At 37.3% G+C, this 13058-nt stretch overlaps 1 protein-coding gene across 3 annotated transcripts in view; it reads right to left on the bottom strand.

The window, feature by feature from the left end:
- Positions 1 to 1451: 1451 nt before the first annotated feature.
- The window catches only part of TRAF3 (TNF receptor-associated factor 3), a 29016-nt gene continuing 17409 nt past the window's right edge, over positions 1452 to 13058 (bottom strand). For all 3 annotated transcript variants that reach the window (XM_009580710.1, XM_009580711.1, XM_009580712.1), the window contains 3 exons: positions 8940 to 9080; positions 3721 to 3895; positions 1452 to 2541 (listed from right to left, as the gene is read on the bottom strand). In XM_009580710.1, coding sequence (XP_009579005.1) covers positions 1970 to 2541; positions 3721 to 3895; positions 8940 to 9080 — 888 coding nt within the window. In that variant the 3' untranslated portion in view covers positions 1452 to 1969. The remainder of the gene's footprint in view (positions 2542 to 3720; positions 3896 to 8939; positions 9081 to 13058) is intronic.

Here is a 13058-nt window from a genome sequence, read left to right as displayed (position 1 = left end):
CATGAAGACCACTTAGCATGCATTGTATATTCATAAATACTTTTTGCAGGCACTGTGTGTGAAGGCACAGCCAAAAAAGACAACGGCAAAGACAAGCTGAAATACAAAGGCATGAATTCAACTGCACCTTAGACAAAAATTGTGACCATGCCTCAAAAAGCAGAAAACTGATACAACCTGACATTAAAGAATGAGATGCAACATTTTCTTTCAAGCCCACGAAGGATAAAAACACAGTGGTGCAAGTCCGCTCTGCTCAGCGGTTCTTGGATTTTAAAGAGCACCACAGTCAGGCTATGTCTCTAGACTTGCTTGTCACAGGCTATTAAACAGAAGCAGATGAACACAGCAGGTTGCAATCAGCATGTTTCAGGGCTAGCAAATGCTTTCCACTACAGTTCAGGCTGTTACAAGAAAGAAGCCCATGCATTCCCTGTTAGGATGCTTGTCTGCTATGAAAAGCTGTCATGAGCATACACATTCACAGCCCCACAGAGTTCTCAGATGGGTCCATTTCAAGTGATGCCACCACAGGCATTGGAGGAAAAATGTCGCCTGCCTTCACAGTGGCCATGGAGACTGTCTAGTCCAAGCTCCATAGGAGCACTGAGCATAACATTTTGGCACCCGAATAAGATGGATTCCACCATGGAAAAGTCATAGAAGCTCCAGAAGCCAAAGAAATGCGCTTTGGCTTCTGTTTTGTACATGGCAAGGTACCTAAGGGCTCTGAAGACAAGGCTAAACATTATGCCTGAAGTCCAATTAAACTACCATTTCAGATATCAGAATTAATCTGAATAAAAAGCTATGGTTTATAAGCAGCACAGCACATCTAAGGCACATGTATGCATGCAAGCCACCATCACTGTATTAAGACGCTGCTGATTTGTCCTTAAGAAGCAATGGCTGCTAGTACACAACAAACATATAGGCTTTTTTCAGCACTAATCCTCCTCCCCAATACTGAAAATACTATATACTGCTGACAGCATAATGTGCAACATATATAGCTTGATTGGAAAGCATGGGGCAGAACTTTAAAAAATGTACAGGATTCCACTTAGAACTCCAAAGTTCAACAAATGCCCTATTTTAGGGTGAAAACAATTATAAATCTGATAATGATGCACAGCATCCATGAGTGATTTTTCCTTAATTTTGAAATAGTGTCATTAACTACGACATATATTGTAGGTTTACATTTCTAAAGAGAAATAACAGAATTGAATAGTTTTTTTTCCTATCACAAGTGATAACCAGTGTTTGATATCTTCTATTTTTCTTCCAAGAAATATCAGTCTATCAACAGTTTTAAAATAAAATGTTTTCTGTAACAATAGAACTTTAAATAAAAATATGATTTTGATTCAGATACTTTTGAGAAGACATGGATACTTTTCCAAAATCTTCTGACAAAGTAATTCTTAAAACAGAGACCAGATGAGGCCTTAAAAAGACAATATACTATATTTCAGACAAGATTGCACCTCAGTTTTTCAAATAATATCATAATTGCAACATTACTTCATCATTTCTTCTTTTAACATGCTGACAGTTTCCAGCTAGCCCACGTGTGAAGTTTTTTTTTGTTTTTGTATTCTAGCTTAAAGAAATAAAAGTTAGTAACTTATTCAGCACATACTGTATATGTCTTTTCACCTCCAATTGACTAGATCATTAATAAGTTAAAAAAAAATCCTCTCTGACTATAATCATTATCCTCATGAGGGATAAGTGATTCTTCAGAGCTTAAGTGTTGCTAGTTCTATTAAAAAAATATACCATGGTATGATTTCTTAATGTGTTGCTACTTTCGCAATTGGACCCTATGCAGTTATGCCTTCAAACTCTTCCGTCTGTTCCACAAGGTGGTTCTGTGAGCTTTAGGACCTCTGATTGAAGACAAACTGATATAAAACCCCCAAACGGAGTCGTCTTCTGTTTAATCCGCCTCCCCCATTGTATGTCAGGGGTCTGGTAGATCCGATGTATCCACTATGACTTTAATAAAAATAGTATCATCTTTAATATACGTTCCATTCTCTAGCACAGTTTGAGCCACAAAGACTGGGCAGCCAGATGCAATGTTCATTTCTCCAGTTGGCTTCTTGAAACTGCTGCTGTTTGGATCTGGCTTGAAAGCATCTCCTAAGTGGCGTCGAGACGGTCCCTGATCCATTAGCATGAGAGTCACTTTCTGTTTAAACGGCCAAGGAAGCAATGCATCATATTCTCCACGCATTATGACAAAAAACAGCGACAAGTGCGTCCCCTTTCCCATGCCGTCTCCATTAAGGTAAACTCTGGCACACATCTTGTAGCCAAAGTATCCAGTATAAAAGGGTTGGCTGTACAAGGACAGAGTCTTCCCCATGACTGCCTCTTGCTTCCGACGTTTATAATCTCGAATTTTCCAAATTAATACTCCATTGTAACTGGCAGTTTCTAAAACTTGGAATCGGAGGTCCATGTCAGCCAGCCGAATATCATGAACACTCAGCATCTGATCATGTCTGCTCAGCTGTGTCTCTAGCAGGCCTGTTGGAAAACAGAAAGGACGAGGGTGAGAAAAGTGTTTTTTTCTAAAGACAATTTTTTTTCTAAATCAACTGCCAATGCTGCTATTGTATATGAAAACATTTTCCTCCCCAAGAACCAAAGTGCATTCTGTCACCGATAAGCAATTTCCACAGACAATAGTATGCCAGCTAGTATCTAGGTTAACTGGGATTTTTACAAACATGGGTGTTAATCACGCAGTAAAAGTCAAATATCCAAATCATCTAAAATAAATTTTGTCTGGTCACTAAGCAATATAACCACAGAGGCTTCCATTTTTTGAGAGGAGACTTGGTAGCATTATCTGTAGATTGCTATTAGCAGTGAAGACCTTGGAAGTGGTCACACATCCTACATAATCTCTCGGAAATTCAGAAGCACCGCTGGTCACTCAAAATATTCTTCTCAGACACTACTTGTCTCAGAAGTGTAGTGCTGTTACCTTGTCTAAAGTCCATCATAAAAGAACAGAAAATTCAAGCTTAGCTCTGCATTATATGGTCACTTATTTAGTTTGGAGCAAGAGCTGTTTTGAAATGTCCCCTTTCCCTCACATGAAAATTTTACTTTGTCTTTGCACACTGGTAAAATTGGCCAACATATAATACTGAGAAGCAGATGAATTAGTAAAGCAGGTTTGTTTTATACAGATCTATTTAAACATTAGGTTTTCACTTTATTCAGCAAGCATGACAGTAACCTTATTCTCAAGCAGATCTCACAGTTTTCTTTGGATCAAATATACCTCTGTAACAGATATCAAGACAGGTGGTTTCAAGTGGATAACCATACTGTTGATCCATTCATGAGGGAGAAGAGTAATAAAAGAAGTCTTGTCAATATACCAAGACTATATTTAAAGAAGCTGCTGAAAGCTATTAGCTGTCAAAGATCAATTGAGAAACTATTTGTAATGACCTAACATTGTAATCAAGACAAGGGTCAAGAAAACAAAATAAAAGACAAGAATCAAGCCTAAGAAACAGGGTGGAAGCAATGCCACATCAAAGGGATTATGCAGTTTCCTATTGAAAAATCAGAAGAATCAGCCTTATTGATGCTTCCATGTAAAAATCACAATGGGAGTGCCATTCAAAGGACATAACTCTTCTCTTGACAGCGCTGCTGAGCACTTCAGTCCATTATGCTTACACTTACTTGTATTTCGAGCTCCTTGCCCTGCAGTTTTATCAACACTTTCCAGCTCAGTCACTCTGTTCTGGAGGGATTCTACACTGCTCTTCATGCTGTCAGCCTCCTCCCAGTTCTGTCGGAAGGGACGGATTTCTTTGTCCAGTTCTTTCAGTTTCTCCGCTTGACTGTCTATCACTCGCTTTATAAAACAGTAAGTTACGAGTTAAAATAACAAAAAGACATTAATTTATGCAAATTAAACACGGATTATATATCGGTAATAAGATGCATTTCCAATATAAACAAGTTTCACTTATGTCAAATATTTTAACAACACAAACCTTGAAAATTTAGAAGAATAGCCCAAGTATTTATAAAACACTTATAAAAATCTTTAGTGCTGCACAGGTATTAATATTAGAGCACTATCAGAATTATTAACACAATTTTTTTTTTTAAAAAAAGGAACTGTTAGTATAAAAAAAAATTTAATTTTTAAAAAAACCTTTCAATGCAAGAACAATATTCTGAATGTCTCTATATCGATATTATGGGCTGATATTTGTTGGGTTTCATGTCAGAGTATTTAAGCAACAAAGTATGGGCGTAACAACAACTTACCATGGTGTGAATCAAGTGGCTGCTCATGTGCACACGTTTGTCATTGGGTAACAGCACAATAACTTACCCCTCCAGAAAAACATCAGTACTCTTGCACACATGGAGTAGGAGTACATATATGTGCAGATACAGTGGCATTAGCAAGCTCCAAGCTCACATAAATCGGTTATCAAAGCCTAAGTTATTATGTGCCCATAACCACAGCAGAAGCCCTCAAGAGTGTAAGCAAAACTACCGCTTCTATCCCCTTAAGCACTTTTAAAATTCCCATGCATACTTCCTAAATTGAATAAGCCACGCATCCTGAAGGTGCTTGCTGGATGAGTCTTTTTAAGAAAACGGAAAAAAAAAAAAAAACCTGTTGATTTTGGAAAGGCATGAAATATAATACTCAAGGAAAAAAATACACAGAACAGCTGGTATTCTCTGGAAGAGGGACATTGCAAGCACCTCAGTGTATTACAAATATAAAGGAGAACGTATTTCCCAGTCTACCTCAAATCTGATGCAAGAAATACATAGCACTTTACGTTATCACAGCTAATTTGGACTAGCAGGAATTTTAGCCAGAACCCCATAATCAGTTGTGAAGTTCAAATGATAACACAAATATTTGAGACAAGAAACTACTTTTGCTACCACCTACAGTTAAATTCCAAATCTAACTTTATAGCTTATTATCATATAGTGCCAACATATTTTTAAATGATTTTTCACTTCTTAAAAAAAAGTAGCAGTTGAGTACATAACAAGAAAACAAAGTTATTTTGCATTTGCCTTCTGGTTAGACGTGTGGATTCAATGTTCCCCACTGATGGGGAAAACCCTTCTGCCTCATGCAACCTTCATTTCCCCTTTTAGGCATTTGCTTTTAATCATGTGGTTTCAGTTATACTGAAAGCCTGTAATAATTAATTGAAAGCTGTCAATTTGATAAGCCAGCTAGCAAAATCATGTTCTAGGAGTGTTTTATTTTGTTGTGTCTCAAAACCACTGAGTAATCTAACATATTTCAAGATTAACTATTTATTTCTATGTTGGTGTTTTAAAACAAGCTTATATATCTCACTTGCAAAATCACAACTTTGTGAAGGAAAGTTTCACAACTGAATCATAAATGCAGGGGCATGGTCCCATTAAATAGATTAAGCAACTTGCCTGGACGTACTAATCATCAACTACCAACACAATCACACCCTCTCACTTGGACGGACAGTAATCAGAAAATAAAATAGGGATGGGCTGTTAGCTATACATATAAAAGGAAACACGCCATGGAATGGTGTGTTAGAACAAATGTTCTAAGAACAGAGCCACAAGATTTGGCCATTAGTTCACAATTAACATGCAAAATTAAACTCAAGGTGTGCCCAAGTCTGATCTTTTTCCTCTACTCACACAAAACATGAACTCCCCAAGGCAAGAACAGTAACATGGTCATGGGTTGGTACAGTGCCTCACAGAGAGATGCTCTAATTTCCAATTAGGACCTCTTGGCACTAACACAGTATCAAACAAAATGAATAAATACATTTTTTAATGAACTGGGAAAGTGGTAAAGATGCAGAAGAATTGTAAGGTACTCCTCTTTTGGGAGAAGTTTACTAAAAATTGTTACTAGGGACCAACTTCTCTCCATCAACCTGTGTGCAACATTCTACCTTTGTACATGCACAACCTATTCTGTTTTTCAGCTGCTTCTACTACATGTCAGCAAATGTATAGTATTTCATCTGCTGTACCTCTTCATGAGAATTCAAGAGACAGAATAATCAGAAAGACTTGTATTCTGTTTTTAAAAAGCAGTGGGATCTCTATCTTTTTACCCTACAGGGAGTCAACCTCCTTCATACTGGGAGATAAGGTTGTACTAAATCTGAATTTAATGCAGCAGTGGAGAATTTCACTCTCTCTAATTATTCCGTTAGAAAGCACACAGATGTCTCACACTGTACTCATAAATTTTCAAGTAGATATCAATTTTCTGCATGCACTTTTTATTCCAGCAACTGACCTCTGCAGATCATTAATCCAGAGTTATATGCCTGGCGAACCACTGAGGGCTCTTCTTGATGTTGATTTTTATCTAGGTTTTGTTTGGTATTTCTAATAAACAATTTCCAGAATTTTAGCACTCTTATTACTAAAAGAATTTAGAAAATGTCATGAGGAACTGAAGAAAGTTATATTCGCAGCTGTCTCTCTTTCAGATGTTCCTAATGGACCTTTCCATTGCAACTGATAGAGCAAAACTGAAAAGCTGAAGAACACACTAGAAAAGGAACCAAAGGTACTACTTGACTAGGAAAACAAATCGTACATTCTCCTCCTTCGAAGGAATGTATTACAATCAAATAATTTTGTATTCATAAGGTCATTGTTTCTTTTGTCTCTAAGTACCTCATGTCCACACTCAGCTTAAGACTTGGCTTACTAATATGCTTCCAGATACTCATAACAAAGACTGGATACTGGATGTGAAAGTTCCTCTCCACAAGACAGCAGTCGGAAAAGTATCACATACTCTCTTGGTAAAAACACTTTCCCTAGAAACCAGTATATAGAAAATTAATCTGAATCAAAACATCTCAAGGTTGAGGTTCCTGCCAGTGCCCAGACACCTTTGATGCATGTACACTAGTTGTGTTAAATGCCTCGCGCTGCAGATGATGCCAGTCGTGCTCAGTGAAACAGCTGTTCCCAAGCCAAAGAAGGTTACATGACAACTAATACTGAAACTGTACTAGAAATTACTAGCATGCACAGGACTCGGGGGACTAAGCAAATAATGCTTGTCCAGACCTGAACTGGCTAGTTCTACACTGGAAATATCTGTAGCTCTTGTATAGCCATGGCTGCTTAGCACAACCCAGAAAAAGAATAGCTCACAACAGGTAACTCATTCCTTCAACTCTAGTAGGCAACAGAAGGAGGCTAATCATATTGTCCAGGGAAAAACAAACTGAGGTGTGTTTCCAGGATGCCCGTAACAACCTGACTGAAGCAGAAAGCTCCAGTTAAGTGGAAGGAATCAGGTTGAAATACTGTAAAACACAGTTTGGCTTAAAATAACTAAACTAATTGGCGAGAAGACGTAGTGGGGGGGAGAGCAAAACACATACTCTCCAGTACTTATTACCACCAAAAAGCCACCTGTTGGAATGTGCCAACCACATTGTTTTGTGGGTTTTCTTCCTAAACATAAACTATTTGAAAATTGATTTTGCTAACACTTGCAGCTTGAGGAAATCAAAGATATTGCAATCTGTCATCAAGACAATCATGAAAAAACTCTGCTCCACGTTTTTTCCATTTCCCCTCTCATCACTGGTTATTGAGACAGCATGTGTAAAAACCCCAGGCTTACAAATTAACTTACCTCCTGGTAGATTCAATCAGCAATATCAATACATACAAGGATTAGCTTCCCAGTGTCAGAATGCAATATCGTAAGCATATCCCAGACTATCATCAGATGAAATAACAATGACTAAGGCAGGCTAAACTGGTTACTACGTGGGCAGAACACGGAAAGAAATAAGTGCTATAAGGAGAAACGTTGCACGACTTAAAGGCTTCCTTATAAACCAACATTAAGGTTCTCAAGGCACTGAGCTCTTGAATGTGCTACCCTTTGAATTTCAGCCATACTCTAGTTTGGATATTTGTATCTTTCTTGAGTATCAACATTTGCCGTTTAATATGTGAAGTGAATAGTAAGTGAAAAAAATAATTTTATTTACATTCCTTTAAGCTGGATGCTAAAGCAGGTATCTGATATTCTAGCAGCAGACATACTAAAATACTGTGTAAACGATACCTTCACAATAGCTTGCTAAACATCTCCTGAGGTTTCCCTAAGTGTGGTCAGTATCACGCAAGCTAACACAAATTCCCAGCAAGCACATTCCAAGTCAGCTCTGAATGCAAAGCAGAGAATTTCAGCTTGGGCTAAGCACCATGCTAGTGCATCCAGAGGATTTCTAGTTTGACACTGGCTTGTGGCCAGGTGATCCAGACCACAGAACACGAAACTCAGACCTACTAGCAAAGGAATAATTAGATACATTTTCCTCAGGAGGACAACAGAAACATGGATTTTAAAAAGTGTATTCAAATGCATTGTACTATGTTTGGATTAATTCTACACCAGACTGATCTCACTCATGATTAATATTTTTTAAAATACCAGCAAGTAGAAAAGAAATATACATTTTACATATGACAGTTTTAAGGTGCTAATCTTGTACCTCCAGTTTGAGAGTAGCAAGCAGTTATTTTTTGCAGAGAAGAAAAAAATAATTATGATTATTCTTCAGATAAGTTTTGAAATTTTGTTTTCAATCTTTTCCCTTTTTAAACAGGGGTTTTTGTGTTAACATAGGCTAGGCAACTGCAGTGTTTTAGTGAAGTATCTTACTCCAACAAACACAACAAACCAGCTACTGACCAGAAGGAAAAAAAAAAAAAAAAAAAAAAACAAAACAACACCACAATAGCTTTGTAATAAGGTAAACTCCCCCCCCCCTTTTTAATTAGAACACCTCACTTCACAAGTGTAAAGGCACAGAACAGAAGCTACTACCATTTCTGCTTTAATGGGGAGATTCTAAATTTCTTACCTGTAAATGAAGTATTTTAGATTCATTATTCCGCAGCATTTCCTTCTGTCTTTCAATTTCTATTTCAAAGCTACAAATCTGATTATGTAAAGTTTGTATACTCTTGTTCTTTTCCAAACTTTCATTCTGGAGCAAGGCCACCTGGAAAAAATTCTACAATTACTCCTGCCAAAGTTTATTAAAAATACCTATAACTTTGTCAGTTTTAAACTATCTTACACACATGAAAGGGATGAGATCCTAGTAAAAATCTCTCTCCATGTCTTGCAAATAAATAAATAAACCCCAACTTTCTGATAGCTACTTTTGCACTTCCACAGACTCCCAAAACTTTGGCTAATGAAAGTGCAGATGGGATACACAAACAGCAAAAGAACTTGTGTCTATGCATAATTTTTTCTTTATTCAGTTTGTTATTTAATGGCTGGGTTTCTTGGTTTCCACTAACTGACTTGGAAGTTGCTAGGAGTTTGTAAGAAACAACCTATTTAGCTCTAGATCAGAACTCGAGCCCTGCACAGAAGGGATACCAGAGAAAAGCTGAGCAGCTGAAAAGCTAGTTCGGAAAGGGAAACATAATCTTCCCCACCTACTCCAATCTACCCTGATCTATAGCAAATTTAAGGAAAAACATCATCTGTGTGGGATTGGCTTGGCTTCACAGAGTGTGATGGTGATGAAAACTCCTGAAATGAGTGAATACAGAAGGGATCCATGCATTGAAGGACAATCCAATGGTGCCTACTAGTAGAAAAGACTAAAGAGCTACAAGGCTGCAGATTATATTCTCTCTCTGTATTGACATTTTATGAATTCATTCATTAGTGACTCATTCTGATTTTAAAACAGGAGCCTTGTTAGGAGAATATAATATATTATATCTCTTGGGGAAGAAAGTAATACAGTAAATATTCTCCATCACACTATTTCATGCTCTGTTCATGAATATGGTTTGGGGAAGGGGGTTGCTTTGTGGTGGTGGGTTACTTTTTTTAAAAAAAAAAAAAAAAAAAAATCTCATTTTTCCCCAGGCAAGATTAGTCAGCAGCAAAAACGTAGAAAACAAACACTTGACACAAAATGACATTTGTACATGCCCTGACTAGTTCCACAGATAGATCGTTATATGGATAAGAAGCAGCACCATTTTTGACCCATGAAAATCTTTTGATAAACGTTCCACATTACGACCAATTACTTGGATGCTTCATGTTCCTCCCCAAAAAAATCTACACCACCACCCCCAATACAGATGCTGGTTTGAGGTCAAGCCATTTTTACCTCTGATATGGGTATCACTGTAGAATTCCACCTTAACTGCCCTCTAATCAGACATAGTTGAATAACTTATGTGTCACTGCATTCCTAGACTCAAGAAGCTAGCCTTTCTAAAAAGGTAAATAATTTCAATCTCTATACTAGCCTAAACTAGACAAAGGACTGCCAAAGTCCACAGGCATTAAGCACATTAATTGGACAGGAGCCCAAAAATATGTAGAGATACCATAATATATGTGCGTATCTACTTTTCAATACAGCATAGCATGTGTGCATATACACACATACATTAGTTCCGCATTTTATATATGAAAAACTGGCAGAAGAGGCTCAACAGAAATGAGAGACAGCTCATTTTGCCAGTGCAGAGAGAGAAACAATCTCGAGGCTGAAGGAATGCATGCCTAGGTACTAGAGAAAATTTTCAAGAACAAGCTTAAATTTAAACTAGTACCCCTGCCTCCCACGTATTTCAGATCTGCTGGGTAGCCACTTTAATTTTTTGCATCCTCCTTTTCCTTAATGAATCAGAGTTCTTTAGTTAATTGTGATCTTTACATTCCCCTTTTTCTCATTGTTTCCTCCCCAGACCTCCCAATCATAAGGCAGTTACATTCTCTGTCACTAGCATTACATTTCCATTTTTGTAAAAGTCATAAAACGTGGACCTGTCTCGTACTGAGATTTTCCACGCAGTTCTACAGAACACAAGAAAAACAGAATTATGCCCTTAATCATACAGAACTGTCATTGCTAAGTCAGTAATTGTAGTTTGGTGGTAATTTGTTAAAGAAATCTTTAACACTAAATATAGTTTCCTAATTGCATTTGGCGTAAGTCTTTGGAACTTGAGTTAAAAAACAGGGTAAAGGAAACACAGCATCTATTTACAAACTGCATCAATCAGCTTCCTTTACTTCCTTGTTATATTTGAAATATTGCTAGGATAAAGCACGCTTTTATTCAGCAGTTTTTCAAATTAAGCTATTGCTTATTATTGCTTACTAAAAAATTATGGAAGAAACCCTCTTACGCCACAAAGAACTGGATTAAAACAGACAGGTCCCATATTTAAGTTGCATATTAAAAAAGAAAAATGAGTTTATACCAGATTTCTTTAAGAATGTGACAAAGCCACAAAGTTATGTTCAAGTCATTATTTCCAACATCACAAAAGCTGTGGGAGTTCAGTCTGCAAGTCTGTCCCATCACAGAGTGAACAAAACACCGAATTTTAATTCGCCCCGCAAAGTTTTGATTCAAGATTTTACATCTGACCTTCTCTTACTACTCTTTGCCAACAGCACCACTCAAATACCAAACTCATAACTTAGCACAAGCTTTGCAGCTCTGAAGACTTTCAATTTGCATACTCCACAAACACTGTTAAAGAACATGGTGACTGGGAGAAGCCAACTTCTCCTTTCCCCTCTATACATATCACAGTGAGTACCCCTAACAAAATCTTGACCCTGCAGAAACCAATGAGAAGAATTCCACTGACTTCAGCAGGGTCAAGATTTCTGTGGTATTCATCAGGTAAGTTAACGTTGCACTGTTGTTCTTCGTGCATCAATTAATTTTTTCTCAAAGAAGAGAGCAACAATGAAGTTACAAATCATTTTGTTACCCTTCTCTAGAATAAAGTCACTGACATATGATATGTGGTTAGCTATTCTGGTAACTTGGCATGGTCTCGGGATTTCCAGTGATTCAACTCTTTATTATGAATAGGAAGAAGTCTACAAAGCAGGAAGTGGGGGGGAAAAAAAAAAAAAAAAAAATGGACAGTGATAAGCAGTTATGTCCTAAATGAAAGTTAAAACAAAAATTGAACATAAAAGTGTAGTAAAGTGTATATTCTCTTAGCTCTATAAGAGACAAACATAGAACCACTGGGCATTTTTTAAACGACAAAGCACCTCTCAGGACTCTGACAAAAGGCAGAACATGATCTATTCTGGAAGTCACAGGGAACGTGGTTTTTTCCTATGATGTAAAATAAATTGTATAGTTTTAATCAGACTAATGAAAAAAGAACTAAGGATATGAATCTGTATCATCTGTCAAACCAGAAAAATGTACAGTTCCTACATTAACAAAGAGAGTCAAGTGCAAAAGCAAACAAGTATTGTTATTGATCATCAAACTAAGACTTACCCATGTAGTAAAAATTGTATCTAAAAAAAAATACACTGGACCTCTCCCAGGTTCAATGGTTTCCTTATGGGGCTTCAAGTAAAAAAAAAAAAAAAAGCAGTCCAGGGACAAGTGCGCTGGGGACAAAATCATATTTTGCTGTTCCTGTTAAGTTCTGCTTTAAAACTGTACTTCCTGCGGCTGCAGGACCTTGCTGGAAACCCATGCATGAGAGATCACTGTAGGCCAAGAAGGGAATACGCTTTCTAGACCGAGTTTGCTGAACTCGAGCTAGCAGTCTGCTGTGAGATGACAGAAGTCACAAGCCACACATATCATAACTGCCACTGAGCTTACACTGGAATTGGTGCTCTTATTAACTCATTCTAGAAGAATCTGAAGGGGCTCCTGACTCTTCTGCCTGCATTTGTAGAATAGTTTAGTAATTCTGGGATTTTTTTCCCCCCAAAAAAGCAGAAGCACTATTTTAATGGCTATGTAAAACAGTACTCTTTTTCAAAAGATTTAAGAGAACAGTGATTTGTTCTGAAGTTTTGCATTTTTAAATCAAAGCCTTAAATTTTATTTAGAGAACAGATGGTTCAGTCATTCAAATGATTCACAAGATCGTAGCTGATACTGATACGATTTTCAGCATCTCCCAAATCCCAAACATTCTAAAACCAGGAGTCCCAAGGAAGC

This window comes from Fulmarus glacialis, unplaced genomic scaffold (genome assembly GCF_000690835.1).
Source record: "Fulmarus glacialis isolate BGI_N327 unplaced genomic scaffold, ASM69083v1 scaffold20696, whole genome shotgun sequence".
NCBI lineage: Eukaryota > Metazoa > Chordata > Aves > Procellariiformes > Procellariidae > Fulmarus > Fulmarus glacialis.
This window is presented reverse-complemented; position numbering and strand designations above follow the sequence as displayed.